The sequence below is a fragment of the Prenolepis imparis genome, unplaced genomic scaffold (assembly GCF_030444845.1).
Source record: "Prenolepis imparis isolate NDT839.2.m4 unplaced genomic scaffold, iyPreImpa1.0 SCAF_7, whole genome shotgun sequence".
Taxonomy (NCBI): domain Eukaryota; kingdom Metazoa; phylum Arthropoda; class Insecta; order Hymenoptera; family Formicidae; genus Prenolepis; species Prenolepis imparis.
Window position 1 is genome coordinate 9,818,872 of NW_028141165.1, and position 15,813 is coordinate 9,834,684.

At 37.3% G+C, this 15,813-nt stretch overlaps 3 protein-coding genes and 1 long non-coding RNA gene across 6 annotated transcripts; 2 read left to right on the plus strand and 2 right to left on the minus strand.

Moving 5' to 3' along the window:
- Positions 1 to 180: 180 nt before the first annotated feature.
- On the plus strand, positions 181 to 2,324 carry LOC145939182 (zinc finger HIT domain-containing protein 2). The gene is made up of 5 exons (XM_083043418.1): positions 181 to 691; positions 843 to 1,134; positions 1,220 to 1,486; positions 1,570 to 1,773; positions 1,841 to 2,324. The coding sequence occupies exons 1-5, from the start codon at positions 645 to 647 to the stop codon at positions 2,156 to 2,158; spliced, it is 1,128 nt and encodes a 375-aa protein (XP_082899544.1). The 5' UTR covers positions 181 to 644; the 3' UTR covers positions 2,159 to 2,324.
- A 160-nt stretch (positions 2,325 to 2,484) lies between these two features.
- Positions 2,485 to 12,540, plus strand: Pi4kiiialpha (phosphatidylinositol 4-kinase III alpha). 2 transcript variants are annotated; one of them, XM_083043399.1, is made up of 23 exons: positions 2,485 to 2,747; positions 3,248 to 3,641; positions 3,922 to 4,430; positions 4,506 to 4,821; positions 5,074 to 5,136; positions 5,397 to 5,651; positions 5,753 to 5,945; positions 6,027 to 6,237; positions 6,322 to 6,576; positions 6,646 to 6,998; positions 7,283 to 7,703; positions 7,786 to 7,893; positions 7,977 to 8,183; positions 8,269 to 8,545; positions 8,633 to 9,125; positions 9,202 to 9,337; positions 9,414 to 9,746; positions 9,835 to 10,122; positions 10,443 to 10,670; positions 10,754 to 11,100; positions 11,186 to 11,462; positions 11,549 to 11,955; positions 12,025 to 12,540. In XM_083043399.1, exons 1-23 carry the CDS (start codon positions 2,658 to 2,660, stop codon positions 12,248 to 12,250), a joined length of 6,387 nt encoding a protein of 2,128 aa, XP_082899525.1. In that variant the 5' UTR covers positions 2,485 to 2,657; the 3' UTR covers positions 12,251 to 12,540. The 2 variants fall into 2 exon arrangements, with proteins under 2 accessions (XP_082899525.1, XP_082899526.1); XM_083043400.1 differs by lacking the exon at positions 5,074 to 5,136.
- A 333-nt stretch (positions 12,541 to 12,873) lies between these two features.
- Positions 12,874 to 14,117, minus strand: LOC145939187 (NADH dehydrogenase [ubiquinone] 1 alpha subcomplex subunit 7). 2 transcript variants are annotated; one of them, XM_083043428.1, is made up of 3 exons: positions 13,912 to 14,117; positions 13,258 to 13,436; positions 12,874 to 13,041 (listed from the first exon to the last, which is right to left on the minus strand). In XM_083043428.1, exons 1-3 carry the CDS (start codon positions 13,978 to 13,980, stop codon positions 13,008 to 13,010), a joined length of 282 nt encoding a protein of 93 aa, XP_082899554.1. In that variant the 5' UTR covers positions 13,981 to 14,117; the 3' UTR covers positions 12,874 to 13,007. The 2 variants fall into 2 exon arrangements, with proteins under 2 accessions (XP_082899554.1, XP_082899553.1); XM_083043427.1 differs by having other exon boundaries at positions 12,874 to 13,079.
- A 638-nt stretch (positions 14,118 to 14,755) lies between these two features.
- On the minus strand, positions 14,756 to 15,801 carry LOC145939189 (uncharacterized). The gene is made up of 3 exons (XR_014425793.1): positions 15,663 to 15,801; positions 15,081 to 15,386; positions 14,756 to 14,966 (listed from the first exon to the last, which is right to left on the minus strand). It is a non-coding gene; the product is annotated as an uncharacterized LOC145939189 (long non-coding RNA).
- Between the last annotated feature and the right edge of the window lie 12 nt (positions 15,802 to 15,813).

Sequence of the window (15,813 nt, forward strand, 5' to 3'; positions counted from 1 at the left end):
CGGAATGACTCATCGTGCTGCTTTCAGTTTGCTTTTGTTGCAGCAGCAACGCGCCAATGGAAACGCGCACGTGGATCAGCTGACTGTCAATAGATGATCGGATTACATGCTAACTCGACAGGCGATAGAGACAACGCAGCGCATTTCTTTATATCTTACGAATTTTATCACGCACATAGATGTTGCGTACTATTTTCCGTACGTATTGTACAAATCGCAAGTCACATAATAAAGGAGAAAGAAGAAAATTACACAAAATGATCACGAAATTATGCTAATGAATCTTGTGTACGGAATACGACATATGATTGCGTTTTATGCGCAAGATCTATAAAATTGTTAAAGTTCAAAGCGCAAGGAAAAAAAAACAAATTTATCCTGTATTTTTTATTTTTATTTTTTTTTATCTTGCACATAAAAGATGTGGGACGATTGACAATTTGACAGCGACAGGCGCGCCACACTTGCTTGTGTGATAAAAAGATACTACGTATCGACTACAAAGTAACATCGATAAAGTAGAGAGAGACTCCGTTAACCTCGGTCAGATATAAACAAACCATCAAAATATTGCTCTTTACTGTAATAATAAAATCCTAATAATTAAATTAATAGTAATAAAAATTTGCTGTAACAATAGAAAGATGATGGAATCTCCTGGTCCGAGTTCAGATGCTAATATCTGTGAATTGTAAGTAAAACTCTTGCACAGATATTTGGATTACAATATAAAAAAGATGATATTCGCATAATTGCGAAGTGAAATTAAATGCTAGTTTTGCAAAGATCAATTATATAACCTGACATTTTAATTTTTATTAATGTGTACTTTTTTTTATTAGATGTAACAAACGCACACGTTTGTATACCTGTCCACGTTGTGGCATAGGTTATTGCGGGACCGAATGTTACAAATCGGATGGACACACCGATTGCTCCGAGAGCTTTTACAGACAGTGCGTCGAGGATGAGTTAAAATCTCAGGAAAATGATCCAGCTGTTAGGCAAAAGATGATAGAAATCCTCAAGAGAGTACACGAAGCGGATATTGAAGATGATATTTTAAAAGAGGATTTTGACGAGAGCAGTATTGATGACGAAGACTGTCCATTAGATTCAGATGATGAGCAAGAGGTATGAGAGAGTAAATTAAACTAATAACTTGAGTGATTTATTTTATAATTTAATAAGTCGTTTTATTTTCAAATGTATGTTTCAGCTCCTTGATTTAGAAAGCAGATTGCAGAATGTTAATTTTGAAGATCCGAATGAACTATGGTCAGCCTTGTTGGATGCAGAAAAGCAAGAATTTGAAGCGTTATTAAAGAATGGAGAAGCAGAAAAATTGCTGCCCAAATGGATACCATGGTGGACTTATCGTGTGGAAAAAAAATTAATTCAACCCATCGAAAAAGATACTATGGATGATTATAACGATTTAAAATATCCTAGTTTAATAGATGTACCATTATTTAATGAATTGCAGGTAACAAACAAAATTCATTGATAACAATAAGTTTGCATATTCAGAATAGATGAAATTAATTTAAATGGATTACTTTTTTTCAGAAAGCATCTCCTTATGTATATTTCAATGTGACAAATGTGATATACGCTTATGCATATACAGCTCTTTATTATATTGGAGATTATCTAAATTGTGCCGAAGATGCTGCAAATGTCTTTCTGGTTATATGTGCGAATATAAAAAGCAATGAAGTCTTCAAAGATGTAGACTCGGTGATTGAATCTGTCATAGGAAATGTCAAAAGTGTGAGTAACTTATGTACATTGTATCATTAATTTATATAATAATAATGTATTATTAACGAATGCTTAGGTTGACTGGTTGCCTCAAAATGAAGAATGTTTAGCAGCACTAAGAGAAGCGGGCGCTTCGATCTTGCAGGGACCAGGTCCTGAAATGAAAACCCTTTACATATCCGCAGCACTGTCAGAACTCCATAGATTACTGACAGCAGCTAAGAAAGAAATTTCAATGCATAAAAGTACAAAGAGCAATCAAGAATTCACAAAGAGATTTCCACATAGACGTGATAGCGACATTAATCTTTCGAAAAAAAATATACTTTTGTATTTAAAAAAATTAGAATATTATTTATCGTGGGTGAAAAATTATGGGACAAAACTTGTGTAAATATAATTAAATATTGTTTTATTATTTATTAAAACTATACTATTTTAATTGAAACGACAAAAAATAATAAAACAATTTTCCATTAATATATTATGTGAATTATTCCATTAATATATTTTAATAAGAATAGATAGAGGAAAGGGGATAAATCTATCCACATGAAGACACACAACTATAGTAAAGTATATCAGTAAAATCGATCATGAATTCAAAATAAAGAATATATTGTTGTGATCTGTATATTAAACATGCGTAATTCATCGATTTTTTTAAGCATATTTATATTTATTATTCAACTACACATCTATCTGGTTCTTGTGCTTCCTTTCGCAGTTCACGAACGTATTCTAGCAGACGACGTTATTGACGACAATTCTTGCGGAGTGGGATGCAACCCAATACAACATGCAACTTGAATTCTGAATCTGAATTCTATTCAGCTGATACGTGTAGTAGTGCCGCCAGTAGTGCGTAGTGCTAATGATCGGTCAGCTGCAAAATGATGGCGGACGAGAAGTTGTTTTTCTCGAACGCCGTACAACAATTGGCGAGATGTTTAGCCGCTATCAAACCTACATCATGGGAAAAGGTAAGCTAAGTTTTCACAAAGAGAATTCTCTATTCAAACATTATTTTTTCAATGATTTCACGAATAGCCATCATTTTACGTTTCTGTCGATTTGACATATCAGGGTTAGCCGCAGGAAATGTCAGCTGATATTTTGACATATCATGTTATGACATAATCAAAAATACACACTTGTAGGATTATTATAGTTATTTGTGACATATGATAATTAACCGTTGTATATTTTGCGTTAAAAACAATTATAGTTGCAACTTACATAATCGTTTGAAACATATCTTATAAAACATATTGACAATATGTTTTTATAATAAAATAAAAATATTCAGAAGATTGTTATATATAACAGAAAATTATAAAGCTGTAAAGATTTTGTCCAAGAGGAGAATTTGGCTCATTGTTTTTTTCTCAAAATATAAATATCAACAAAATTTGATTAGTGCTTTTTTTATCAAGAATAATACATTTTTATAAAGTTAATTTATTCTTATGTTGAATTGCAGGTAGCTAAATTGTACAAGCTATGTCCGCAAGATTCTGCTCAGGGAGTATTCCGCTTGGATCAGAGGGGTCAGGATGCGACCATTGCACTGGGAATTTATTTTTTGGAATCTGGACTGCAACACCGGGATCGAATTTTACCGTACCTGCTCAGACTATTGCGTGGTCTTCCAAAAGCGGTGTGGAGGGATGAGATAAGATGTTCGGTCGCCGAAAGAGTTCCAGTCGCGGAACGTTTCAGCTTCTGCCTGAACACATTATTGAGCGATGTGGCGGCCAGATGCGAACCAGTACGAGAGGAAATTATTTCGACGCAGGTTGAGATCCTCGCAGTTTTGACCAATCTGATACGTGGATATAAGGATCAAAATAGTAATCGGGGCTTGCAAGCAAAGAGTGAGTGTTAACAGATATATTAGAACATAGTATAATTATTTCTAACAAGTTGCAACCATTCTAAATGAGATACGAAAGATAATTCTTCCTGAAATATTAAAAAATTAAAAAGTAGTTTTTAAATTAATATACTAATAAAGGAAATAATAAGTCATAATTGTAAATTTATTTTTATTGTAATGTCACTGACACTGAATTTTTGTCTTAAACCATATGTGTTTTTGATAAGAATTCAGAAATTTCAGTTTAAAAAGTAACATTTTTTTTTATTACATTTCAGTATTGTTATGCAAATGTCTGGTGCCAGTGTTGATTGGTCTTGCACGATCGATGGGCCGCTTCGCGTGCACGGATCCACCGTTGCTTTGTCGCATCTTTCCACGCCGGGAGACACCCTCGCCGGCAAGCAGCTCCGAGAGTCGCTTGATGTCCGACAAGAAACAGTACAGATTCTCAAATTTTAGACCGATTATCCCGCGATCTCTGAGCGGTAACTTTAATTCGTGTATCGACAACATAGCGTTGCCGGGCTATGACAGTCACGATTATCAATGCGGCAAGAGACCGTCGTTGCAGTCCTTTTTGTCGGTGCCGTACGATCCGACAACGTACTTCTTCAGTCGTTACGGATCGAGCTTCAATCAATTCCCGCAGATGCGATGCAACGAGAGTCCCGAGAGAAGAGCCGGGATGCAATTCACCGTGGTGCATTTGCAGAGTGTATTAGCTCTGGCTAAAAAATTACTCACAAAGGAGATCCTTACGTTTTTAGACGAAGAGGCGCAACAAGTGAGTTAATTACATTAACGATTATTATTTATGTGAATCTAATTATACAAAATTGTAATTATAATGTTATTTTAGGTTTACAGTTCTGGCCAAGTGCACATTTTTCCATATCGCACGTTCAGCGAGACGATGAATCTAGTGATGGTGGCTCTGTTGCGCGAGCTCCTGCAGAATCAGCGCGATTTACCGGCCCCGTTCACGAGGGACGTGCAGGAATTCGTCAAGGGTTTGTTCCTCTCGGGTCAAACGGAGCTGCAATCGCGACAGCACGATGCAAGCGAACGCGAGGACATTGATACGAATTTCCGTACCGTGAATCGCTTCAAGGTCAACGTGATGGCCAACTCCGCGTGCGTGGATCTGTTGGTCTGGGCGATCGGCGACGAGACAGGTGAGCATATACTTCACGTTTGTCGATGACAAAATAGAGATCGCGAAAGCATTTTCTGACTAAGACTAGGCCGATTGCTCATGTGAGAATAATAATCTATACACTGGAAGAGTTTCACGATTGTGCTCGTAATTGTAAGCGCATGGACAGTGTGACGAGAAATCAATGTCTGTAATCTGTATCGATCATGTAACACGTAACTCGATACAAAAGGTTCAGGTTTCTTAAGATTCTTTCACGTTATTTTTCCAGTATCCGGCGAATATGATTTGTCCGCGCTGTTCGCAGATATCAGTTCAATGCTGATCGGCAAGGGTATATTGATTTACCCGTGTGTGTCACTTCCTCGTTAACATGTTCGTTATTTTAGTGTAATTACTAACAAATATACATACATCTCCGCTTAGTGGCACGATAATAATCCGTTGATTGTTCCTTCTTACAGTTTTTTTCAAATGCATCATATATAAATAACTAATATCGATAATTTTGTGACATGCGATGCTGTAAGAGTAAATTTTATCTATTTATATATTTATGCTGTAAATTGTATATATATACATTTTGATTCCCAGGCGCGGATAGTTTGTGCGGACGACTCGTGGAAAAGATCAATTCCAATCATGGACCCAAACTTGTGCTGGCACACATGCCGTTATTAATGGTTTGTCTGGAGGGATTGGGAAAATTGGCGCAAAAGTTTCCCAACATAGCCAGCACGTCGATATACTATCTACGAGACTTTCTCATTGCGCCATCGCCGATTCTTCTGAAGCTATATCGACAACATAGCGAATATTCCATGAAGGAACATCAATTTAAAGTGCTAGGTAAATTGTATCTCTCTTATTGCATATTATTTTTGTCAATATATTATCATAAAATTATTTTTAATAAATATAGCACAAATTCACGTTATATTTTTTGGCAGTTCAAGGGAAGGAAATAAGCGACACGAAGCAGACGACGTCATCGGTGCATACGGCATTCGAGAAACTTCGCGATGCGGCAATCGGCAATCTCTGCATCGCCCTGGAAGCTGCGCATTCCGTGAATCCGGATTGCGTGCCGGCGCTCGTGGCCAGCGTCTCAAACAGATTGTATACCGCGGACATAAGCGACGGGTACGGCTAATCGACGATTACAGTTTTTTCGACGAGCATACGTAAATAAAATTGCAACATCCACTCGGTGTATTTTTTTAGCGAGAACGATGAGAAATTGAAGAACGAAGTAGTCTCGAAGAACATTGTGATCATGTTGGGCCATGTGGCAGTGGCATTAAAGGATACCCCGAAGACGATGCGCACCATCTTCCCGTTTTTCCAACAACTCTTCTGCCGCACTCCCAGCGATCTTGATTTTCTCATAGTGGATCAATTGGGTTGTATGATCATCGCCAAGTGCGAACCAAAGGTCGGCGACAATTTTAATTTTTAGAGCCACTTGTTCGAGCGAGAAATTGTGGATGATCATTATCGAGAATACTTGTTATTGCAGATTTACGAAGGGATAATGCAAATGTTCTCCATGTCATTGGGATCGAGTACGGCGACTTACGCGGCGAATGACGATCGTAAACAGTATTGTCACGTTTCCAAGGCGGTTACGAACGCGCTGGCGAATATAGCGGCGAACCTGCAAGGCGAGTCAGAATTGGACGACTTGCTGTTGCATCTTCTTGAACTTTTCGTACAGTTGGGACTGGAGGGTAAACGCGCCAGTGACAAGATGCCGAATAGTATCATCGCGACGGTAAGATTGCTTTAATCTTAATAAGATATAGGAAGAAAATATTTTAAACATGATACACATGTGACGTAGAAAGCAGCTAGCAGCGCCGGAAATTTAGGAGTACTCATCCCCGTGATCGCGATATTGATGCGACGTCTACCGCCGATCAGACATCCGCAGAAACGTCTTCTGAAACTGTTCAAGGACTTTTGGTTGTATTGCGTTATAATGGGATTCGCCGCGGATCATCCGTCGAGATTGTGGCCATCCGAATGGTATGAGGGCGTCAAAGAGGTCGCGGTCAAGTCGCCCTATCTTATTTCTCAAACTAGCGCCCGTCTCGAAATGCGAGAATTACAATACACGTCGGCCGTACGCAATGACAGTGTCTCGTTGAACGAGCTCCAGGAGTTGCGGAGTCAAGTATTGAAAATAAGCAGCCGGTATGATTTATTTCAAATCCTTATACATTTCTTATTTTCGATCTTTAATCAATTTTTTCAATTATATCGATTGTTTGAGAGAAATATTGCGAATACGTAGCATTTTCTTGTTTTAATTAAAAGAAAATGATATATGTTTTATTGTTTAGAGAAGTTAAGGTCTTTATATTTTATATATGTATATACATATATAATTTCATTTTAGATATATATATTTCTTATTTAGAATCTATTACATATCTTATTATTTAAAATCTATAAAATTTCTTGTGATTTTCTTTCAGTACAAATGACATATCAGCGTACGTGACTAAGCTACAGTTTGCACAGTGCACATATTTATTATCCGTTTATTGGTCGGAGACCTTGCGGGTGGCAAATAGTCCTGAACCCAGTTTGCAACCGATAATGGAGTATCTATGCGATACTGATTTGCAAAAGGATAAGAGCGGTATGTGGCAGTGTATATGCTGCGTGGCGGATTCTGTCTTTGCAAAATTCAAGGACGTGATGCAGCGCAAACCGAAGGACGAGCAACGCGAGAGGGAACTCGAAAATCACGCGCAGTTTCTGTTAGTACGTTTCAATCACGTGCACAAGCAAATCAGAAGGGTGGCGGACAAGTATCTCAGCGGATTAGTGGATGCTTTTCCGCATCTCTTGTGGAATTGCAAAGTTCTCTGGAGTATGTTGGACATATTACAGGTACTCTTATCGCGCTTTTCATCGTATACTCTATCTATATGTTTCATTAAACTTCTTTTTATACACGAGTGTATTATTGCAGATTTTATCATACTCGTTACAACTTGATCCGAATGAAGAAACTCCTAGTTTGAGAATACCTGGCACACCGTATAGTATTGAGCTTATGAATACTCTCGAAGCAAGAGAGGTATGATATCTTATATAATTTATACACGTTATATTACTTGTTAAAATAAAACAGATTCTATAATAATGCATGAATTATTGCAGATTATCGTGAAGGATTTTACTGCAAGATGTAAAGGCATAGTGCAGGAGGCTATGAAGTGGGCACCGCAAGCTACCAGATCACATCTACAAGAATACATCAATCAGATACCGTCTTCCGTCATGCGACATCATTCTGGTTTATCACTGGCTATTGACTCTGTTCTCGAATTCGTGGATACCGTAATTCCCACCGTAGTTCCGGCAAACGTATGTACTAATTGTATTATATGTACATTATGTAAATGATAACTCGCTATTAATTTTATATTAATGGAGTAACGTATTTTTGCAGACAAATTCGTTGGATAAGAGGCCACGTGCTCCGAAGGGCGCGAGTTCATGGTTGCTATCGATGATGTCTACGAGATCCTGGCATGCCGGCGAAGTAGCGGGTATGCTTGCCTTAGCGCGCACCGAATCGCCAACCACAGAGGTAACTTTAGAAGAGTGCAGAGATAAGGTCATCGATAGGTTGATCGAGGCTGTTCGCCGCGTTTCTCAGGGTCGCGACGATACAGCTCATCGCGGAGCTCTCTGGCGTGCCACTGCTCTCTTAATATCCATGCCCGGTAAATTTAGACAGCAATAAACTTTATAATTTTAAACAGCACATTCTGTTGAACTTCACTTTGTAATTTCATCATTCGCACTTTCAGGGATACACAGACGATTGCTGCACACTGTCGCGTGCTCGCAAATAGAACTGTTCACGACCGCGGCTATGACGACAGCGGTCGAGTGCTGGCAATGGATCTTGACTGTGCGGCCGGATCTAAAATTGCGTTTCTTGCAAGAGATGCTACTCGCGTGGCAGTACACTGTCGACAAGAAAATGGGCCTCTTCGCACCAAATGAAGAAGAGGTCAGTCCACTCGCAGTCTACGAGGGTTGCAAGCTCGGGCCCAATCCGCCGCATGTGAAACCGCACGATATCTGGGTGACCTTCATAGTGGAACTCGTCGAGACGGCCAAGTACTGTTGCCAGGAAACGGTCGATATGATCGCCTTACTGTTGCATCGCTCGTTACCCATGACTGTCGGCGCGTCCGGCGAGGAACCTGGCATCAATCGACACGTCGCCGCGGTCGGCGTGCGCTTCAAGCTCCTCTCGTGCGGTCTAGTACTATTGCAGGGTGACGTTTTACCGAGGTAAGTTTGACGGAATGAATAACTTGTATAATGTGTATACCTGTGATAGAGAATAATGGTGAATATATTCTCGCAGGACTTTGAGCAAAAATGTCTTGCGTGAACGTGTCTATTCTAATTGTCTGGATTATTTCTGTCGGGAACGCCAATTACCGACTCAAGAGATTGATCAGCTTAGCGAGGACATAGTTACATTAATACGCTTTTGGCAGGTAAGAGTCTGCAGCGAATTACGCCTATAAATTAAAATGCAGATTAACGTTACTCTGCTTTGCTCGCTTTCTATAGGTGATGCATAGCGACAAAAAGTACTTGATGATGACGAGGGCCGATAACGAGTTTGAAATCGTAACTTCTCAAACCTATACAACCGCGGTAATTGTTCCGAGCGAGACGATCGGTTCGTTAGCCGCCACGCTTGCTCCTACGCCAAACGACTTTTCGAAATCATCCAGCAATGTGTGGATGAACACCATGCCGATGTCGACCAGTAGCAATACGTTAGGCAAGCGCAGCAATCGCAGCAAACGAGTTATAAACGCCAATATTCTCGTGAAAGATTATATCAAGAAGAGAAACTTGATTCTCGAACTGTTAGCGGTTGAAATCGAGATGTTACTGGTGAGAATGCTCGATGAATCTTTCAATATATTATGATTTATCGCTGTTTGTTGTGAAAATGATGCTTCTGAACGTCAAAATCTCGTAGGTTTGGCGTAATCCTGGCGGAAGACCGGAACTCGCACTGCAAGGAGAAGGGAGTATCGCGGACTGGCGAGCCAAGGGGATGAACGATCGTTGGCGCGAATATACACGGCTCGCGTGGGAGATCAGTCCCATCCTGGCAATATTCCTACCGGTGCGATTGAAAAATCATGAAGTCATTATCAAGGAGATCTGCGGCTTGGTGCGCCTTAAACCTGTACCGGTCATGCATCTATCAGAATCATTGCAGTATCTTGTCACGACAGACACACTGCTCAACGATGTACCTGAAGTAAGATATTTTCATATTATGCGTAATAATTTTCAATTAACGGATCGCTATTTTATAATTTGCAATATATTAATATATTAATATTATATTACTTGTATATAATAATATAATATATTATATTATATAAATTATATAATATATTATAATATATTACATAAATATAATATTATAGAGATAATATTATATATTATTAGTATTAATATATTATAATTAAAAAAATATTATAAGTAAAGATGTAAAATGTTACTGTATATTTATACATTGGATATTATTCTTTCATCTATCTGCGTTTATGATATTATGATTTGTTTCTGTTTCAGTTAGTTTATATGTTAACCTGGGCAAGAGTGTCTCCGATTCAAGCACTGGCATACTTCTCGCGACAATTTCCGCATCATCCTATCTCGGCGCAATACGCGGTGCACGTGTTGGACAGTTATCCCGCTGACGCTGTGCTTTTCTATATACCTCAGCTAGTGCAAGCCGTCCGTCACGACGCGATGGGTTACGTGATCGAATTTATCAAAAAGATCGCTAAACGATCGCAGGTAATAAGATTTGCAATTAAAATTAAGTTAAATCGCGACCAAGAAGTTCGTCTGTAATCGCTTTGACTTATAACGCGTTCTAGGTAGTGGCGCATCAGCTGATATGGAATATGCACACTAATGTGTACATGGACGAGGAGAAGCAGATGAAGGATCCAGTGCTATACGATATATTAGATTTGTTGACGAAGAACATCCTGAATGCATTGTCTGGTCCGGCGAAACAATTTTACGAGAGGGAGTTTGACTTTTTCGAGAAGATTACCAATATCTCGGGCGAAATCCGGCCGTATCCCAAGGGACCGGAACGCAAGGCCGCGTGCCTAGAAGCCTTAGCGAGAGTGAAAGTACAACTCGGTTGCTATCTACCATCGAATCCCGAAGCGATGGTCATCGATATCGATTACCAAAGTGGTACTCCTATGCAGAGGTAAGATTCAGAAAGATAATCACGAGACAACGACTTAAATGATTTTATAACACGAAGTGTTACATAATTTTCTTTACAATTACAGTGCTGCTAAGGCGCCGTTCTTAGCGCGCTTCAAAGTACAGAGATACGGCATCAATGAGCTCGAGAACATCGCGCTAGCGGTTTCGACTAACGGAAAAGTCGAGAGCAAAAAAGAAACGGAAGAACAGACGTGGCAGGCCGCTATTTTCAAGGTTGGCGACGATGTCAGGCAAGACATGCTGGCTCTGCAAGTGATTAGCATCTTTAAGAACATATTCCAGAAGGTTGGGCTGAATCTCTTTTTGTTTCCCTATAGAGTGGTGGCCACAGCTCCCGGGGTGAGATAAATATCGATTTTTTGTTGTGATCAGTGTATTTTTTAATAAATAATTTTTCATTTTTAATTATGCCCCTCTGTTATCAGTGCGGTGTGATTGAATGCGTGCCAAACGCAACATCGAGGGACCAGCTTGGACGTACGACAGACAGCGATATGTATCAATACTTTATCACGCAACACGGGGACGAGACGACCAAAGAGTTCCAAAATGTTCGTCGCAACTTTGTCAAGTCGATGGCGGCGTACAGCGTGATTACGTATCTCCTGCAGATAAAGGACCGTCACAATGGTAATATCATGATAGACACTCAAGGTCACATCATACACATCGACTTTGGCTTCATGTTCGAGAGCTCACCTGGCGGTAATCTGGGCTTCGAGCCCGACATCAAGCTCACCGACGAGATGGTCCTTGTGATGGGTGGCAAAATGGAAGCTGCGCCGTTTCGTTGGTTCATGGAATTGTGCGTGCAAGCTTTCCTCGCGGTCAGGTAAGCGTGTTTAGTTATAGCAAGAAATATATGTACTGCTTAAATATACCGTGCTTAATGTTCTTCTAGACCCTATCAGGAAGCCATCATCTCTCTCGTCTCCCTTATGCTTGACACAGGATTACCTTGCTTCCGTGGACAAACTATCAAGCTCCTACGCAGTCGATTCGTACCGACTGCTACCGATCGAGATGCGGCGATCTTTATGATTAATGTAATACGTAACAGCTACCTCAACTTCCGTACGAAAACTTATGACATGATACAATATTATCAGAATCAAATCCCTTATTAAACTGTTGTCGGAGAGAATTTATCTCTCTTCTTCCCCTCATGTTTCTCTTTGTAATCCCTGTAATCGTTGGTTGGTGAGCGTTTTTGCGCTCTGTTGTTATCTAATTAGAATCCAAGAATTTAACATACCGTGTTAGATATTGTTAGATATTGCAGTGTAATCGCTAATTTTGCGAGGCTGTACAAATGTATGTCGATGTCAATATTATTTTAAGTCCCGCATGTATTTTGTGAAAGCGCCTATTTCACTCTGTATATGTATGTAATAATGTATTATATTTATCTACGAGAGAGATATTGTACCGATACATATATATATATACATGTCTGTTTTTCGCAGCATATCTGCGTATACAAGAACATTCCTGTTTATTATTAATTTATGCATCGTAATTAAAAATTTTAAATTACTTTAATCCTGACTTATAAAACATATTTTAGCTCATGACATGTTTCAGTCGACTATAACAAGTGTTTAAATCTGACCCAAATATTTTGTGCAAAAAACTATAAAAGATATATATATACATATATATGTGTATCTTTATTTCAGCTTATTTTCCTCTGATATCTAATTTTATTTGTAATTATTATTATTATTTTTAGGGATATATAGTGAACAAATTATACAATAAATTAAGTAGCTTTATTTATTTTCTATGTACAATAATTATGTCAGAGCAACTCTATCATTATATTACATCAATGTAATTTGCATTATAAATGTTCTGTAGAACAAACTCTCTCTAGAACTAATTTTATGAAATTAAGAATCCCAATTGTAAGCTTTCCCTGGAGAAAAATATTTGTCTTCAGCAGGAGATTCATCTCTAAAAGTATTTTTTTTAATGTGAGTAAAAGATTTTCTCTTCAATCTCTTTTAAATTATTCTTTCAAAATTATTTTGCTAAATATTTATGCGATTATGTACCCAAAGGCATTAATGTTTAAAAAAAAAGATTAATTTTGATTGTTTTAGGTAAATGTAATTTGGCAAATTATACTTACTCCGGGCCAATCTGTTTTGATCCACTAATCAACAGTGGTGGTTCAACTTCTCGTCTCACATCTCGAGTGTAATAATAAATTTCCGAAGTCTTATGATACGGACCTCCTGGTAAATTTGGCGGAGGTTGAGTACGCGCTGCTTCTTCATCAGCAAATCTACTCGCAAGCACCACTTTTCTCTGCAACAAACATAAACAATCTCAGAAATATATCATCAAGCTATCCCATCTAAGGTAAATTAATTTAATTAATTTATTTCAACTTTTAATGTATAACATATGTTTATTGCAAGAATATATCTTGTGCAAATATAATTTGGAATTTTAAAACTTGTAAAACTGCGTTTTTGCATCAAGTAGACACGTGAATATATTGAAAATAAGAAAAAATAATTAGTGAATGAACAAGTAAAATATATTTCCCTAAAAATATTTGTTATTCAATTTCTCCAAATTAAAGCCAACATCTTTGATGAAGATATATAACCTCATAAAAAAAACTAATTTGTAACTAATTATTCGTTTCGATAGATGACTATTTTGTTCGGGAAATCCTTTTATAGTATTAATAAAATCAAATAACAATAAAACTTGGCAAATAAAAATATTAAAAAACAGAAAAGATTACATAATTGGAGTGATTGTCATTACTTACACCGCGGCCTATAACTCGAATCAATTGTATCAGTGGTGTAACAGCCCGGTGTTCAACTGGACCCGGCATACTTTCCCAACGAATTAATCGATTTATTAACAAACAATTAAGCTTAACACGATATTTACTGCAATTAATGAACTGTGCGTAGCTAACCTTAAAAAATAACTATTGATAAACACTTGATTATCGATATAACTCGCATCGATATAAATCGATTCGATTGTTCGCGATTCCGTTACTTCGCACATCTCAAAGGCTACGTTCCACTTAACGATCGCAACGCTCGCGGAATTATTTAATAAAGACAGATCGTATTGTAACATCCACAGTTAAAGATTCTAAATCAAAACTAATCTTGAAAATATACGTGCTTTTTTAAAACCTCTTCGCACAATATGTTTTCCTAATGCATACTTCTTTATAGAGTATGTTCTCCGTGTCGCCAGGCGAATAAGTTAATAGCAAAACATATGTTGCAAAGAAGTATGTATTAGGAGACCATATTGTGCGAAGAGGTTTTGAAAAACTCAAGATTTATTGCACGATTTACCGACTGTAGAGTACGAGATTTTTCGTAGACTTTGAGATGCTCCACCGTGGCGACAATGTTGTTCTTTCAAATAAACAGAGGTTATAATTTCGAGCTTTCCAAAGCTAATTTGTTTACAAACAAATTGAAAAACTTCAAGATGTTTGATTATATTATATAATTTGAAATTAATAATGATAAAGCGATAATAGAAATAAAGTGAGAATGAGCGACTACGTTCAAAATAGGTACGCTCTCTTCTTCATAACATATTTATAAGATTTAAGATAAACAATTATATATATATATATTGTAGATACCATTTATACATATAATTTGAATAAATATTTTTGTATACAATATGATTATTTATCTTGTTGAAATAATATAATGTGAAATTGCATTTGTGCATCGAATCGACAGACTTATTACAATTGTTTAAAGTAAATTTTTATCACCATCAGGTATCTTTGATTCTCAAAATGTTGCATGAGATTTTATTGTCACTTTGGGGATGTTCAACCTGCAGATGATAGAGACAGATGTAAGTATACATATATCATAATCACAATAAAAATAAGATCTTAACTATAACTATATATATTATCGTTTTATATATATTACTAATATCTCTTACAGTCTATAGATCTTGATAAATATCTACATCCTGGGGAATGAGCGTAACTCAATAAAATATTAGACATTACGAAGGAATGCAATGTCATATGAAACTTTATACACACAGTGAACAATGAGGATACAAAAGGTCTCAGAAATATTCAGATAAAATATGTAGTACAAATCTCATAATTGTTCTATGTTTATAATTCGATTCCTTTATATTTTGCAGAATGGATCAGGGGCTTGAACCATTTCGTGAAGAAGTAAGTGAACTGGAGCGTACAGTCTTGAATGATAATCATACCCCTTCGTCGTTAAGCCTCTGCAATATTGAAAAATATACTTATTTATTTTCTCTTCTGCATTCTATTATTTGTGAGGTAACTATATATTTCTTCAGGAATAGCGTGTTACACCAATTGATTTATTATTGATATATTGTAAAGCTTACAATTAGATTAATATATTAATATGAAATGACGTAAATCCAAATTAACAATTAATAAGGTTTTATAGCGATCTTTAATAATTATAAAAATTAGATGACATTAAGATATTTCTTTTGTAAAAACTAGTTAATGAACCGTGCGTAGCTAACCTTAAAAAATAACTATTGATAAACACTTGATTATCGATATAAATCGATTCGATTGTTCGCGATTCCGTTATTTGGTAAACATCACGTACGAATGGCGAATGTCGATTGATGAATTTACATATGTTGATCACGCGTCAATTTGACAGGAGCG